General features: G+C 42.6%; 2 protein-coding genes across 9 annotated transcripts; one reads left to right on the top strand and one right to left on the bottom strand.

Moving 5' to 3' along the window:
- The first annotated feature begins 62 nt into the window (after positions 1-62).
- mapda (N6-Methyl-AMP deaminase) lies at positions 63-6,044 on the top strand. Of its 6 annotated transcripts, none has more exons than XM_085913840.1 (13): positions 63-278; positions 867-918; positions 1,012-1,123; positions 1,208-2,329; positions 2,425-2,555; positions 2,639-2,714; positions 2,787-2,874; positions 2,949-3,030; positions 3,099-3,225; positions 3,667-3,747; positions 4,136-4,274; positions 4,484-4,584; positions 5,664-6,044. In XM_085913840.1, the coding sequence occupies exons 4-13, from the start codon at positions 2,285-2,287 to the stop codon at positions 5,730-5,732; spliced, it is 939 nt and encodes a 312-aa protein (XP_085769966.1). In that variant the 5' UTR covers positions 63-278; positions 867-918; positions 1,012-1,123; positions 1,208-2,284; the 3' UTR covers positions 5,733-6,044. The 6 variants fall into 6 exon arrangements, with proteins under 6 accessions (XP_085769966.1, XP_085769962.1, XP_085769964.1 ...); XM_085913836.1 differs by having other exon boundaries at positions 67-278; positions 4,828-6,044; XM_085913838.1 differs by having other exon boundaries at positions 67-278; positions 1,208-1,348; positions 4,828-6,044.
- On the bottom strand, positions 5,142-12,024 carry nat10 (N-acetyltransferase 10). Of its 3 annotated transcripts, none has more exons than XM_085913833.1 (29): positions 11,963-12,024; positions 11,361-11,481; positions 11,187-11,278; positions 10,945-11,116; positions 10,757-10,879; positions 10,569-10,630; positions 10,387-10,501; positions 10,208-10,315; positions 9,746-9,879; positions 9,562-9,655; positions 9,395-9,493; positions 9,190-9,326; positions 8,961-9,085; positions 8,743-8,893; positions 8,474-8,570; positions 8,281-8,397; positions 8,102-8,203; positions 7,959-8,033; positions 7,667-7,783; positions 7,460-7,593; positions 7,327-7,375; positions 6,947-7,037; positions 6,774-6,881; positions 6,531-6,703; positions 6,309-6,428; positions 6,113-6,211; positions 5,789-5,862; positions 5,633-5,713; positions 5,142-5,475 (listed from the first exon to the last, which is right to left on the bottom strand). In XM_085913833.1, the coding sequence occupies exons 2-29, from the start codon at positions 11,472-11,474 to the stop codon at positions 5,331-5,333; spliced, it is 3,108 nt and encodes a 1,035-aa protein (XP_085769959.1). In that variant the 5' UTR covers positions 11,475-11,481; positions 11,963-12,024; the 3' UTR covers positions 5,142-5,330. The 3 variants fall into 3 exon arrangements, with proteins under 3 accessions (XP_085769959.1, XP_085769958.1, XP_085769957.1); XM_085913832.1 differs by having other exon boundaries at positions 11,875-12,021; XM_085913831.1 differs by lacking the exon at positions 11,963-12,024 and having other exon boundaries at positions 11,361-11,498.
- Between the last annotated feature and the right edge of the window lie 2,094 nt (positions 12,025-14,118).

The following is a 14,118-nucleotide window of genomic DNA, read 5'->3' on the forward strand; positions in this document are numbered from 1 at the left end:
TGCCATACTGCGCATGCGCAACGCCAAATAAAGGTGGGAGGAAAAGCATCGACGGAAGGAGGTGTGACATAGTTACTTACTTACCACCCGCAGTGCGCTGTAGCCGCGTTTTGTCCACAAGATTTCTCCTCGTGCCGGAGTTATTTTACTTTCATTTCATAGCTCCAAAGTGTTAGGTTCCGCATTCCGACCAATTTTTGTTGACGTTCCATGACTTTGGCGTGATTTTGGACGTTGTCCTGTACTAGCAATTTCGTGTCATCTTGAAGTGCAACCAGGTATAGTCAATGTTTATTTTAGAGCATTTTGAGGGATTAACATCTTTCTATATTTTATTTGGATTTTTTAAAAGTTCATCTTATATTCTATTTTATTAAGTTGGTCTTCCTTCCTGCTTCCTGGCCTCTCAGAATCTGTGAGGTCTCAGCAGTAGGTTGAAGATATAATCTTGAAGCCACTCTTGTGCAACGTGACAGGACCTAAGATACTTTTGAAAAAAAAAAAAGTTGTTCATGACTTGTGCTTAAACAAAGAGGTAGATGTTTGCAGTTTTTGGATATTAACCCAATGAGTAGATTTGAAAGTAAAAAGGTTACTCAGTTACCTCTAGTGTACTAGGTGGGATTTGACATGAAATGTTTGCAAATCCATCCTTGCTATTTCACAGAGCACTTTAACATTTCAGTTCTGCCCCCCCTGCTTATTTTTGGTGTAATTCCTCTGTCAACCCCTAGATGGCAGCACAGTATTTTATTTGACAAATTTGGAAGCAGAAGAATGAGAGATGGAACGTTTATTTCAATTCAGCTTAGTTTTTGCTCAGTCGTGACTGATTGTTTCTTAAATGTTGTAATGTTTGCAAGCAGGAGACATTACTTCCCATGTGAGAGGGACTTCAACTGTCCTTCCATGGCAAAGGTGAAAAACACATCTGCAGGAACATGCAATGACTGTCTGATGAATATAAGCAGAAAACTAATCCTACATTCTGATTTATGTGATTTCTGATAGATTCCATGGCCCAAAGGTACAGACTGTGTATACAGATTCATCATAAAGCGAATTGAAGCACCACCTACCCTTTAATGAAGGAGATCTGTTGACTATCATTGCGACTATACAGGTAAAGCTTGTTTGTCGGTTCTTTTTCTTTGAAGGAAACACTGTTTCTTGCTTAACATGTACTATTTGCTCTCTTTTTTTAAAGTCTCGCAGGATCCCGAGTGATGTACAATATAGCTAAAAATGAAGCAGGTTGTGAAGGAACAGTTCCTACCAGCCACATTCAGAAACGCTGTCATTCCGACGTTGCACCTGTGGAAAATTCAAGCTAACTGAATCTTATGCCGTGAGTGCCCAAATTATGTTTGTTCATTCGTTCAAGCATTAGTTAACTGGATCAGTTTTGTTCCATTATGCAGTAGTACTTCACTACAACATAAAGTCTATCAAAAAAGTCCATTTGGGTACCATATGAAGGAGTTGGCTTTTATTGTGCTAAGAGAAAATGCAAACCTTTCTCTTAAGGGTTTCTTTCTCTTCACCTCTGATGTTTTTTTGTTTGTAGAGGCTGATAAATATTTTGACATAAATAAAATAAGTCATATTGGAACAATAGTATTGGTTAAGGATGTGCCACTTTTTATGTCATGAATCGACTCAAAGTGAGATGATTGTTTAAATGATTGTGATTCCAATTGTTACCAAAATAATCGTGAGTAATAATTTTTGCATACTTGAGCAGCTCTTATAGCCTTATAAGGGCTCTATTTTTGTTGACAGCGCATTGGAGGGAGTGTCGCTGGAAATGTGCCTGAGGGAGTGACAATTTGGTGGCAGAAAGTCGAGCTAAACTTAGACCACGTCTCAAGTTACATTCTTACCCAAATCCTAACCTGTCGCCCCACAATTGTTTGTCTCTACTTCTTCTTTTCCAAAGCACTACAAAAGCAAAAAACAAACAAACTATGGTGTAATGTCTCATCAAGTCACAATTGCAGCCATAGGTTGTACATGAAAAATAATTAAGTTATGAAATGATTTTTATACAAATGCTTAACCTTTTTACTGCTGAAAATGGCTAAATAAGTAAAGAATAGCTTTAGTAATGGCCTTGCCACGAAGAGACGGAACCTTTCTCTCTGCATACACGGATTATTTGTTTGCTGCACTCAAGCGTGTGTCACGGCCAAATAGTTCCTGAAAACACAGAAAGGCCTATCGTCTTATAAACACTCAACTCTTCATTGCTAACAAACTCGTCGATATTTATGTTCTTTTAACGATGGAGGAGAATGGCGATGTCTTTTATCGGGAGCTCCCAAAAGTGGTGAGTTAAAATTATTGGCCGGTTATTTTTAAAAGTTAGCATTTGAAAGCCCCTGGGAAGTTTGGCAATCTCGATTGAGTTCCTTCTCCTACCAGGAGTTGCACGCTCACCTTAACGGGTCAGTGAGCTTCCAGACCATGGAGAAGCTCATTAAACGTAAGCCACATCTTAACATTGAACACCACATGACAGCCATCGACAAAGGCCAGCGGAGAACGTTGAATGAGTAGGTAGACAACAGACCACTTATGTGAGCTCTAATCACTACTTGATCGCAGCGGCTTTTTATGACAACATGGCGTGCTACAGGTGCTTTCAGGTCTTCAAGGTCATTCATCAGTTGGTGGACACGGAGGAGGACATCCTGATGGTGATCATCAATAATGTGATTTTATAAAAAAAAAAAAAAAAATAGAATTCCCCAAGCACCGTGGCAATATTCAAGCTTTCATTCTAGGTGGCGACAGATGTAATCAAAGAATTTGCTGCAGACGGCGTCAAATATTTAGAGCTGAGGAGTACACCAAGAGAGGAGAAGAAAACAGGTTTGAGATGTTTCATGGATTATTTAATTTACCCATCACTGGGAGTCGTTTCTAATATGTGGTTGATTTTTCAGGGTTGACTAAAAAGAACTATGTGGACACTGTAATAAAAGCCATCCAGCAGTGTAAAGAGGAGGAGGTGGACATTGATGTCAGGTAAGCACATGATGAATATTCTTCTCTCACGAGAGAGACGCTTACAGCGGCCATCATTTATACTGCAGGTTTCTAGTAGCCATCGATCGCAGAAATGGGACCGAGGTTGCCATGGAAACGGTGAAGCTGGCCGAGGAGTTCATGCTGTCTGCTGATGGGCTGGTGGTTGGACTTGATCTCAGTGGGGATCCGACGGTACGCAAGTCGTTTGAATGTTTTCACAGTCACCAAATTCTTGGTATTTCTCTGTTAAATAAAGAATAAACCATAGGCCTAATAGTCAAAGAAATAATTTCAGCCTGACAAAATTATATTATTTCAAGAAAAATGATGAAAATTAACAAATGAAAATCAGACATTACATTTTAATTGTGGTTCAACAGAATTATTTTAAAGGAGAAAAGTTGTCTTGGGAGATTAGGAAGAAAATTATAGAGTTGGGTTTAGGGTTAGGAAAGAGCTTTAAAACCCATCATATAATGACGTTGTTATGCCCAGTTCAGTTAGTGAAAAGGTCAGATTAAATTAACATCTAAAAAAAAAAAATCTCAGGTTAATTGACTAGGAGTGTAATGCCCATTCCAAGTCCTTCCATTCAATAAATGATACTGACAATGATGGAATGGTGGTTTTCAGGTGGGTCACGGTAGAGACCTGCTTCCTGCCTTACAACGAGCAAAGAACAGCGGACTCAAGTTATCGCTGCACCTCTCCGAAGTAAGACATTCAAACATGCACTCAATATTCGAAACGTCTTCCTATTGAGATCCTTGGCAACCAAAATATTAGAAACAAGTCTCAACCTTGTTCAGGTAACATTGCTTTTGACAAAATCCATCGAAACTGGATCAAGCCTTTTTTCCTGAAGATTGCTAAATTGCAAAAATAATTCAATCAAGAATGTGTTTTTTTGTTGTTGTCAAAACTGATCAACTTAAAAAAATACAAGGAACTTTTACAAAGTTAGCCTTAAACCTTGAGAAAAAAAAAAACGCAGAAAATATTTATATAATCTTAATTTCGCACCGAGTCACTAATAGCATAGTGGGACAGTGTATCTGTCAGTCTCCAAGACGTGCTGACGGGTGGTGATGAATTGTCACAGGTGCCGTCTCAGCTGGAGGAGTCGGAGCTGCTTCTCAACCTTCCGCCGGACCGCATCGGTCACGGCACCTTCCTGCATCCTGACGTGGGCGGATCTCAAAGCCTCGTCGACCAGGTGGTGAAGAATAACATCCCTTTGGGTGAGGCAGGCTCTTTGCCCACACTAGCAACACAATTCAATGCGCAAGTAGAAGAACTAAGATACATATTTTGAATGTTTTATGTCACTAGAAGAAGGAGAATGCAATAGTTTGCCTCAGCAGTTACTTGAAGCTGTTAAAAGTGCATGTTGGGAGGGGGTAAGCAAATACCCAAGTGACATTCAACATGTCGTCCTTTCCCTCACCAGAACTTTGCTTGACATCAAACGTCAAAGGACAAACTGTCCCATGTTACGCCGAGCATCACTTCAAATATTGGTACCAGTTGGGACACCCAAGCGTCATTTGTGTAAGTCTCTCTTCTCTTTCAAGTAGATGTTGTGGTACTCCATGATCTTCATCCTTGTTTTTCATCTTTAATGGCCACAACCTTTACGCATTGCTGTTCACATTAGTCTCGTGTGTGAAGCGAGACATGTTGACTCGTACATAGATTTTGTCATTTTAGTGTGGTGCTAAAAACGAGATAGTGTTTCTATATTGTACTGGTCTGAGGCTCATTCACCGGTTTTGCTGATTTGTCCTCCGGCAGACCGACGACAAAGGCGTGTTTAGTACAGACTTGTCTCAGGAATACCAGCTGGCTGCATCCACGTTTGGTCTGGATCGGGAGGCTGTGTGGACGCTCTCCCGGCAGGCCATTGACTTTATCTTTGCAGAGGAAGCTGTTAAGCAACAACTGAAGCACAAGTGGACTCAAATACAGCCACACGTGCTCAAATGAATCCAGCTTCAGCGCCATGTCAGCCAACCGCTTACCTCACTTTATAGAAAAGGGAAAACAACTACCGTTTTACATTTTTGTAGCAATTAGAACATTACAAAAAGTGAAAACACTTGACACTGTTGTGTTTGACACTCCTGTGCTGATTTGTATCATTTTAAATGAATACAACAATGTAGACATGCCTATGTAGAAATATATTAGGCACACATGATTGTGATGTAAGGAAAATAAGCAACTAAACTTCTGTCCATTTCTTACATCCAATTAAAAAACAAAAACATTACAGTCCTTTTGACCACATCCTCAATTTACTTGAGTCCCTTCTTTCCAAATTTGCCACGTTTGTCTTTCTTCTTGAATTTTCCATGCTGCATGTCCTTCTTTTGCTTCCCGTGCTGAAGACCACCATTGCTCGCCACATCCTTTGTGACATCAAGTTTTCTCTTCTTGTCACTGTTGGCAAAAGATTGAAAAGCACCATGTATTTAAAAAAAAGCCTTAAATTGTGTATATATATATTTTTTTTTTTACTAGCAAAGCCTTATTATACTTAGTATTTTTTTTATTTTTACTAAAAAAGCCTTTGCGGTGAACAGTGTTGCTACTCCACCTTTTAATGCTGACCATCGCCGTGTTTCCAGCTTTCTTCAGCACCTCGTCCCATTCCTCGTCATGTCCGCGGATCTTGTACCTGGAACCGCAAAGGATGACATCACATCAGCATCAAGCTTGTCATTTGTCACAAGTTAAGACGTGGCCTGCTTACTCTTCCAGGTCAAGTTCCTTCACTTTTGCCTTCTCCTGCTCGTGTTTCTCCTCAAACTCCTTTGCTGCCTCATTCTGATCAGAGAACAAATGATCTTTTATCAACTTTTAGTTGCCACAGCATTCATAATACGGAAAAAGTGTATCTTTTGTAGATAGCAGAATGAAAAAACGTTTACATTTATTTTTAAGACAACTAAATAATTGCTCCACTGTAATTAAATTAATGCGGGGATTAAATCGACTATTCCATTTCACATAGAGTTTTCTTGTACTTTGCTTCGCCTCTAAATATGTTGGCAAGGCTTTGTGAAAACGGCCATACCAGATCATCTTGAAGGCTTTGGACGGTCGGCTCCATGGTGACGTCTTTTGTTGTTGCCATCTCTGCTTCGATGGCCCTTTCTTGGATGCTGGTAAAAATCTACAACGTACAGTCAACAGAAAGGATCAGTGAAACAGTGAAAAACAAATCTGAGACAAATTTTAAAAGAGATTAAAAAGATGAATCGTGAACGTACTTGCACAAATTTGCGCACGAGGCGGTTGAAGAGCCCCATGAGCTGCGAGCTTGGGAGGTCCACTTCCTTCTCCAGCTTATCCACCGATTTGTGCTGCAGCCCGACGCCTAACAGCATTGCCTGGAAAACACTTTCCGATTTAGACAGAGCTTCAAAAGCACCCAAAAATTCAAACAATTCTTTAGCCAGGAGTTTTAAAGCATGAAGGGAAGGCAAGCTTACACACTGCGCCGCTGACAAAGACACATCACCCAGCTGCTTGAGGAAAAACAAACGCGCCACGGTCGGGACGAGGTCCATGATGAGGTGGTAGTCCACCATGCTGCGCGAGTACAACTCCAAACGCTTGAGGTCGTAGGGGCTGAAGTGAGCCGTCAGCTCCGAGGCGCTCAAAGCTGTGGGGAGCAAGAGAGGACCAGTGAGATAGGAGAGTCGCCGTCGGGGAGCCGTTCCGTGTCCGCCTACTGTTCGCCGCCTCCTTGGCGCCTTTGTTCTGTAGGATGCTGAGGGCCAAGCTCGGGGTGAAGTTGCTGAACTGGTAGGAGAGCAGGGAAAGGAAGCGCCTGCGGAAATCTAAAGCGTGCCACAAGGTTCAGTGACATGAGCTGAAGACCAGAGAAGCGCTGTGGACAATTTACCTTTCCAGAATGCAGACAACCAGTGGCTTTGCTGCTCCTCACTGTGCAGCTCCTTTATCATCACACACGAGTGCTCGCCTGTCAAGTCGTTCTGCCAAAGCACAATTGGGTTTTCTTTCAAAATCATAATCATTGTCGTGACAAAAGAAATTAAAGTACCTGACCTGAATTGCTAGTTCAATTTTAGTTACATTTTTTTAAAGGTCTATCAGAATATAGTCGCAACGCAAATTTATTTTTTGATGCGACAGTTTCTGTAAATAAAAATGACTAATAATCTGCCTTTCTCTAGGACAAAAAATTGGTATTTTGAAAAAATGTTAATAAAGTCGAGTCCTTTGTAAATGTGCAAATTCAGCCGCAGCAATCGTCATACTTACAGGCGTTTGTCTCAAGTAGACCGGAGTATAACCTGCTTTCTTCCAAAACCTGTCAGATTGAAACAAAAAGAAATATTTGACAGGAGAACACGGACGACCTTGCTGTACTTGTTCCACACTAAAGCGTCCTCACTTGAGCAGCTGAGACGTGAGTCCGTAGGAGACCCCCAAATAGTCCAGTCGCTCCGCTCGCCTCTCGCTCAGCTTGAGGAGCAGCGGCGGGAGTTCCTTGCGAGGCGTCACCACCTCCTCCAGGAGCGTGACGGCCTGAAAGCAAATCCGAGCTGTTTGTGTCTCATCTTAATTCGTTCAAATCCATCAGCCGTTCAGCCGCCCGTACCTCGCTGCTGACGGTAGTGATTTCGTTGTTCTGCGGCACGGCGCTTTCGTCCATGGTGGGGAACTTGCCCTCGTAGTACATCTGCAGCAGCTGGAGCACTCGTGAGCCGTAGCCCATCTGTCGGGCAAAAAAAAGAAAAAAAGACCTCTGGTTACATGCATTGTAGTATGTATTAGCTAATATTAACTAACTCATCTAAGCAGGATAAGTTTGCTTTGCCCACTGTTGTTATAGGACACAACATGGAAAGATAGGAAAAATAAGAAGGGAAAAAAAAAAAGTTTCATCTTACTCCTTGATAATCAGGATTGACTGCAATTCGCACCACTCTGCCTCCAGACAGGCTGCCAAACTCCGGATCTTGGAACTGGAGACCAAAGGCTCGATGAGATTAATTCCAAACAAAGATCATTTTATAATCCAGCTCATGTGTACCTGTTCAGACACGGTCCATGGAATGAGGTCACCTGCTGCTTTCTTCCCTCTGGAGAGGCTGTTGAGGATGGACTGTCGGGATATTTCGCCTTCCAGACACACCTGGATATTCCCATCCAAATTGTTTACTTGGAACATCATGCACAGGACAGGCTCTAGTCCATTTCCACGTTTACTACCTGCACCACAGCGAGGACCTCAGGCAGCGAGTTTTGGGTAGGAGGAACGGGCGGCAGAAGACAGAAGAGGTGATGGGCCGGCGCGTCGGACAACATCTGCAGGTCGTTGGGGGAATTCTTGAGGAGAACAAAAGAAGTGAGTAGGTGGAGCGAAGAAGAAATAAAGGAGTGGAGGAGCATTTTAAGTGCTCACCTTGTAGTGCGATGCCACATAAAGAGCCATCAGCCTCTGCAGGAAGGCCTCAGACGCCTTGTGGTAGCAAAATAGGGTGTCTCTGTTCACGTAATATCTAAACGCAGCTTGTTAAGTTTACAAAACTAGTTTCTACTAAATTTAGTATTCGAGTACCGGAAAGAAAGAGATTTTTTTTTTTTTTTTTGATGAACCCATAGCAGCTGCGACTTAGCTCACAGTAGTCACACGCCGTCGAGCCATCGACAAACTCCTTTCAAAAAGGATACAGGTCACATGTTTGTGGAAGAGGACAACCGGAGATGAGTCTAGGAATGTTCAGGCAGTCCAAGCAGAGCAGCTCATTGAGCCACTTCTCCACCGCGTCGCCCCCTGCGTACCTGATGGACTCGTGCAGGCTGACCTCGTGGAGCGTGCGAGCTGCGCGGGGAGCCCACAAACCAGTCAGTGGCTACGAAGGCTACGCTAATGTACAATACATGCGTACCTGCTGCTAGCCTGGCGGTGGTGCTGCTCCTGTTCTCGGCCGACATGTTCTGTTGACTGTTTGCGCTCTGCTCCCTCAATTGCTGGATCAGTTTGAGGGAGAGAGAGCGACCGGTGCCTTCGTAGCTGCAAAGTCAAATGGAACATCACGTAAACCTTCCATTTAAACAGAGGGTGTGTAGACTTTATATAATCACAGTTTCAATCACATTCAGTGATATTGCACCGACCCGTTGATGGTGGAGGCCATGAAAACCAGATAAGGTCCCAGTAGTTTCTTGACTAGCGGTAACGGGATGGCTGCGGCTTCATCAATCACCAAAAGTTCAGCCTGGCCCAGTTTGACAGCATCGCCCGGATGGATGTACTGCAGACCAAAAGCTTTGTGTTTCGCAATGCGCACGTTGAAAACCAAAACGTGAAAAGCGGCTTTACCTGAATGGTCTGCCTGTGCTCTTTAAAGACGTTCACCCTCACGACCGCTTTGTTGAACTCGGGATTCAGCGACTGGATGATCTCATAATCCAGATGTTCCTACGGCGGATGAAGACGACATTTAGCGCAGGCAGGGAAACCGCCGACATGATGCTCATGTACGTTACTTGATACTGAAGTGCGTCAAAGCCTTTAAAGATGAACTCAAACATGGTGTGGAGATTGTCTGGGCTCGGGGAGGTTACAAAAATGTTGGAGTAGCTGGAAACAATAGCAGAACACATTTAGCAAATTCTGTAAGCAACAGGAGACATCTTGCCTTCTTTTTACACTCTGCTGGTTTGCTCCTACCCAAAAGCCACAGCTCCGGCGACAGCCAGGCCCAGCGCGGCAGATTTGCCTCGGCCTCGAGCAGCCGTCAGAGCCACGGTGCTCCTCAGGGTCTTCTCCGAGATGGCTTCGATGAACTTCAGCACGGCTTTGGCCTGACGAAGAGCACACAAATTGCAACACCTCTGATATTCAGCTGACAATGGATGTTCCATCAAAAAATTGCCTGAATCATTAACAGATGATTTTGAGGAGCAGATAACCCCAAGGTTGATGTTTTAAGTGGAAGTTATTTAGTTAACAAAAACTACAAATGAACTCAAATTGAAAAAAAAAATTTGCAAACCAAATAAAATTAAAACTGAGGCTTTTTTTTTTAAAGCACTAACTAAATGAAACTACATTTTATAATTTCCGAATTTAACATAAAATGAACTTGAATTAAAGAAAAATGATCTGGTTCACTGTTCAACAGATTTTCACCTGGTCCATGGTCCTGCAGTTATCCACCAACACACCCACTGGCTGAGTATCCTGGAGAGTCTCCTTAAGGTCCTTTAACTCCTGTTCCTTTGGAGACAAACCATCCTCCTGAGGAAGAAATGATAAGGTCAAGAGCAATGAGCCAACAAATGAGCAGGCGGCGTTTTATGTGCGGGCACCTGCGTCTTGGGCGGAATAGGTTTAATGTTGGCCATGTGGCTGGAGATGGGCAGGATGTTGAGGTGGTCGTCGATGACAACGCAGTTTTTGCAGGAGGCAAGGGACAGGATGAACCTACGGCAAGACAAATGGAGCACTTAGTAATCGCGGTAAAAAGTTTTATAATGTGACCAAAATTTACCTTTCATTGAACCTTCCAACCACGTCTTGATGAGCCTCCGTTCTGTAACGAGCATGCACGTCCTGGAAGAAAAGTTTGATCGATGTAACTTAATGTAGGTGCATTTTGTTCTAGATTCGCGTCATTCAAAGGGAGATCATTTAATTTTATATTCGTAAAATGATATAAGGAGAACTCAAAAGACTTACCATAGTCATTGTGTACAGCTGCTTGAGGGAGTTCACTGTCCGTAACAGTATGACGACTATACCGCCGCCTTCAACTGTCTCAACAGTTCTGGCTAAGAGGTTGGGAGTGAGGGCTTCGAAATCCTGAATGGAAACAAGATCACAATCTCATCTCCACTTTCACGTGGGCAATGTTAGATGTGACTCACCTGTAGGACACACATGCCAAAAGTGTTTCCCAGTATCTTGTGGGTTTCATTGTAGTAACAGTAGCGAATGTTAGTGGCAGCGACGAAAAGCTCAAACGGGTCATCTTGATTCAGATTCAATGTGCCTGTTTTTATTTTCTTCTGAAGATGCTTCATACGTTTCTTGCGATTGCTGCTTGGACACACAATTGTCAAAAACAACAAACACAAAAGGAATACGAGGAGAGGACATGTATTGTCACCTGCTGAAGCCAAGTTCTTTTTTGTAGCACCACAGAACAGAAGGTCGTGCTCGGACGCTCGTTTTGGACAGCATGTGATGCAGAATCACCACCTACACCATATAAGCCCAAATAAATGGTCATTCTGCTGAGTTCCAACAAGCCCAAAACCCAGTAAAAGAATCATGACCTTACCTGGTCTCTTCCACGATCTCCCACCACGACAAACATGGTGCGATGCTGCAGAGCGACTCCATTCTCGATTTGGACCCGAATCCGGTTATCCACCTTCTTGCGGACAGTTGCCATTGTTTTACTGGGGACACAATACTTCCTTTAATTGTGTAACAGCTAATATGTTATGCAAAGTGCACATCAAGAGAAACAGGTGAGAGCTGGCAAACATAAATGAAAATGACACAGAATAACAGTGCATTTCCTATTCTGTTTTTCCAGGGACGTCGTGCTAGGTAAAAGTAGGAATTAGGAAATAGTCAAATGTGATTTAAGAGGATCTTTACACAGCATCGGGCTGCATCGCAACATCGCAAGCTTCAACATGACTGTTCATTCATAGTAGATTGTTGTATAGTATACTATATAGTTATACGTTGTATAGTATAGTCTAGTATATGCCTGAATATTTGTCGATGTAAAACAACAGAAAACAATCGACCTTAGGATACACGCACAGCAATTCCCACGTTACCTTTTACTGCTAACACGCTTCCTAAAAATCCCCGAAGTCGAAACTTTCGTTTAGATGAATGCTGCCATCATGGTGTTGATAAACTCACATGGAACGAGACACGTTTTCTGAAGGACCCCTCGGTGTTAGTGTTGGCTCGTGAGTGGACGATTCGTTCAAAAGAACGAATCTTTTTAGTGAACGAGAGTGAACGAATCACTTCCTAAAGTGATTCGGGTTTTTTTTCAGTTCATAATACTTTAACCAGTAGGTGTCGGTAATGCGCATTGATGCTGGTGCCACCTTGCCGTAAAACAAAACGAAGAAGAAAATGACGTAACTTCCCGTTCACGAATGAATCGTGAATTGCGTTTCCCGTTCACCAACTGAATGGATCTGTGAGTGAAAGAGTCAGTGAGTCAGTGAGTGATTTGCATTTCCAGTTCATTGCGAGAACGAACGGACTAGTGAAAGAACGAATCCTGATCTTCCCGTTCACGAACGAGTCAATGGGTGAACTGCCTCCCTTCCATCCCGTGCGTGCATCAACGGATCAGTCAGTGAACGTGTTGCGTCTCCCTCCTGGCTGGCGTGAACGATGGAAGACAGAATGTCGGTTTACGATTTGCCAAGGAAAGAAAGAAGCACTCAGTGAAACACTTCTTTTCTCCAAGCTAACGGCTAACTTTATTGCATGAAGGGATGCACCGTTATGCAACAACGGGGAGAGTACGCTTCCCTTTGGGTAATCTTTAGATTATAACACTTATCGGTAATCTTTATTTTATAGCACTTATCGTAGTTTTTAAATAACGTGTATGTATATATACGCCTAAATATTGTTATCCAATATATCTACTGCAATTTCACATTAGATTGCTGGTTTAAAATTTACTTTTTTTATTATTATTTTAATAAACATTTATGTTAAATCTTGTCTGGTGTTTCATTCTTTATATTCGCCAATTAAAACAGAAAAATCAGACATTTAGTTAACTCCTACAAGTGTTGTGGCTGCTGTGGCTCAGGCAGTAGAGTGAGTCGTCTCGTAACCGCAGAGTTGGTGGTTCGATCCCAGCTCTTGGGATGTCTCACATGTTGCGCCCTTGGGCAAGACACTTCACACACTACCATTTTAAATGAGAAAATGTTCTCATTTGGCTTACCTGGTAAAACATTGTATTAAAACTATTAAAATTATGATTGTGTGTGTTTTACGTTGTTATATAAGTTGGTGTTCCCCAAAATAACAAATGTTGGCACAACGGATTTTTTGTTACAACCTTTTATTCAAACACAAACACATTCGGTATAATTACACCATCAACTACAATCCAACACATACAAAATTAAAACATCAATGTGGCATAAGTGTGTCGGCTGGCATAGCAGCAACGCTGCCTGTCACTCGTGAACGTCAAATGGCAGTGTACCTAATGGATTGTCCAAGTGACGTCACAGATCAACCAGCCAATCAGAAAGTGGGGGGTTGTTTGGGTGTAGCACTTTTCACTTTCATTTAAATTTTGACCATGATTTTTCCCTAATGAAGTGGCCTGTGATTAGGTACACCTGAAAGTAGCGGTGTACCTAATGGAGTGTCCGAGTGACGTCACAGATCAACCAGCCAATCAGAAAGTGGGGGGTTGTTTGGGTGTGGCACTTTTCACTTTCATTTAAATTTTGACCATGATTTTTCCCTAATGAAGTGGCCTGTGATTAGGTACACCTGAAAGTAGCGGTGTACCTAATGGAGTGTCCGAGTGACGTCACAGATCAACCAGCCAATCAGAAAGTGGGGGGTTGTTTGGGTGTGGCACTTTTCACTTTCATTTAAATTTTGACCATGATTTTTCCCTAATGAAGTGGCCTGTGATTAGGTACACCTGAAAGTAGCGGTGTACCTAATGGAGTGTCCGAGTGACGTCACAGATCAACCAGCCAATCAGAAAGTGGGGGGTTGTTTGGGTGTGGCACTTTTCACTTTCATTTAAATTTTGACCATGATTTTTCCCTAATGAAGTGGCCTGTGATTAGGTACACCTGAAAGTAGCGGTGTACCTAATGGAGTGTCCGAGTGACGTCACAGATCAACCAGCCAATCAGAAAGTGGGGGGTTGTTTGGGTGTGGCACTTTTCACTTTCATTTAAATTTTGACCATGATTTTTCCCTAATGAAGTGGCCTGTGATTAGGTACACCTGAAAGTAGCGGTGTACCTAATGGAGTGTCCGAGTGACGTCACAGATCAACCAGCCAATCAGAA

Source organism: Syngnathus leptorhynchus, chromosome 6, assembly GCF_054491065.1.
Source record: "Syngnathus leptorhynchus isolate UIUO chromosome 6, UIUO_Slep, whole genome shotgun sequence".
NCBI classification, from domain to species: domain Eukaryota; kingdom Metazoa; phylum Chordata; class Actinopteri; order Syngnathiformes; family Syngnathidae; genus Syngnathus; species Syngnathus leptorhynchus.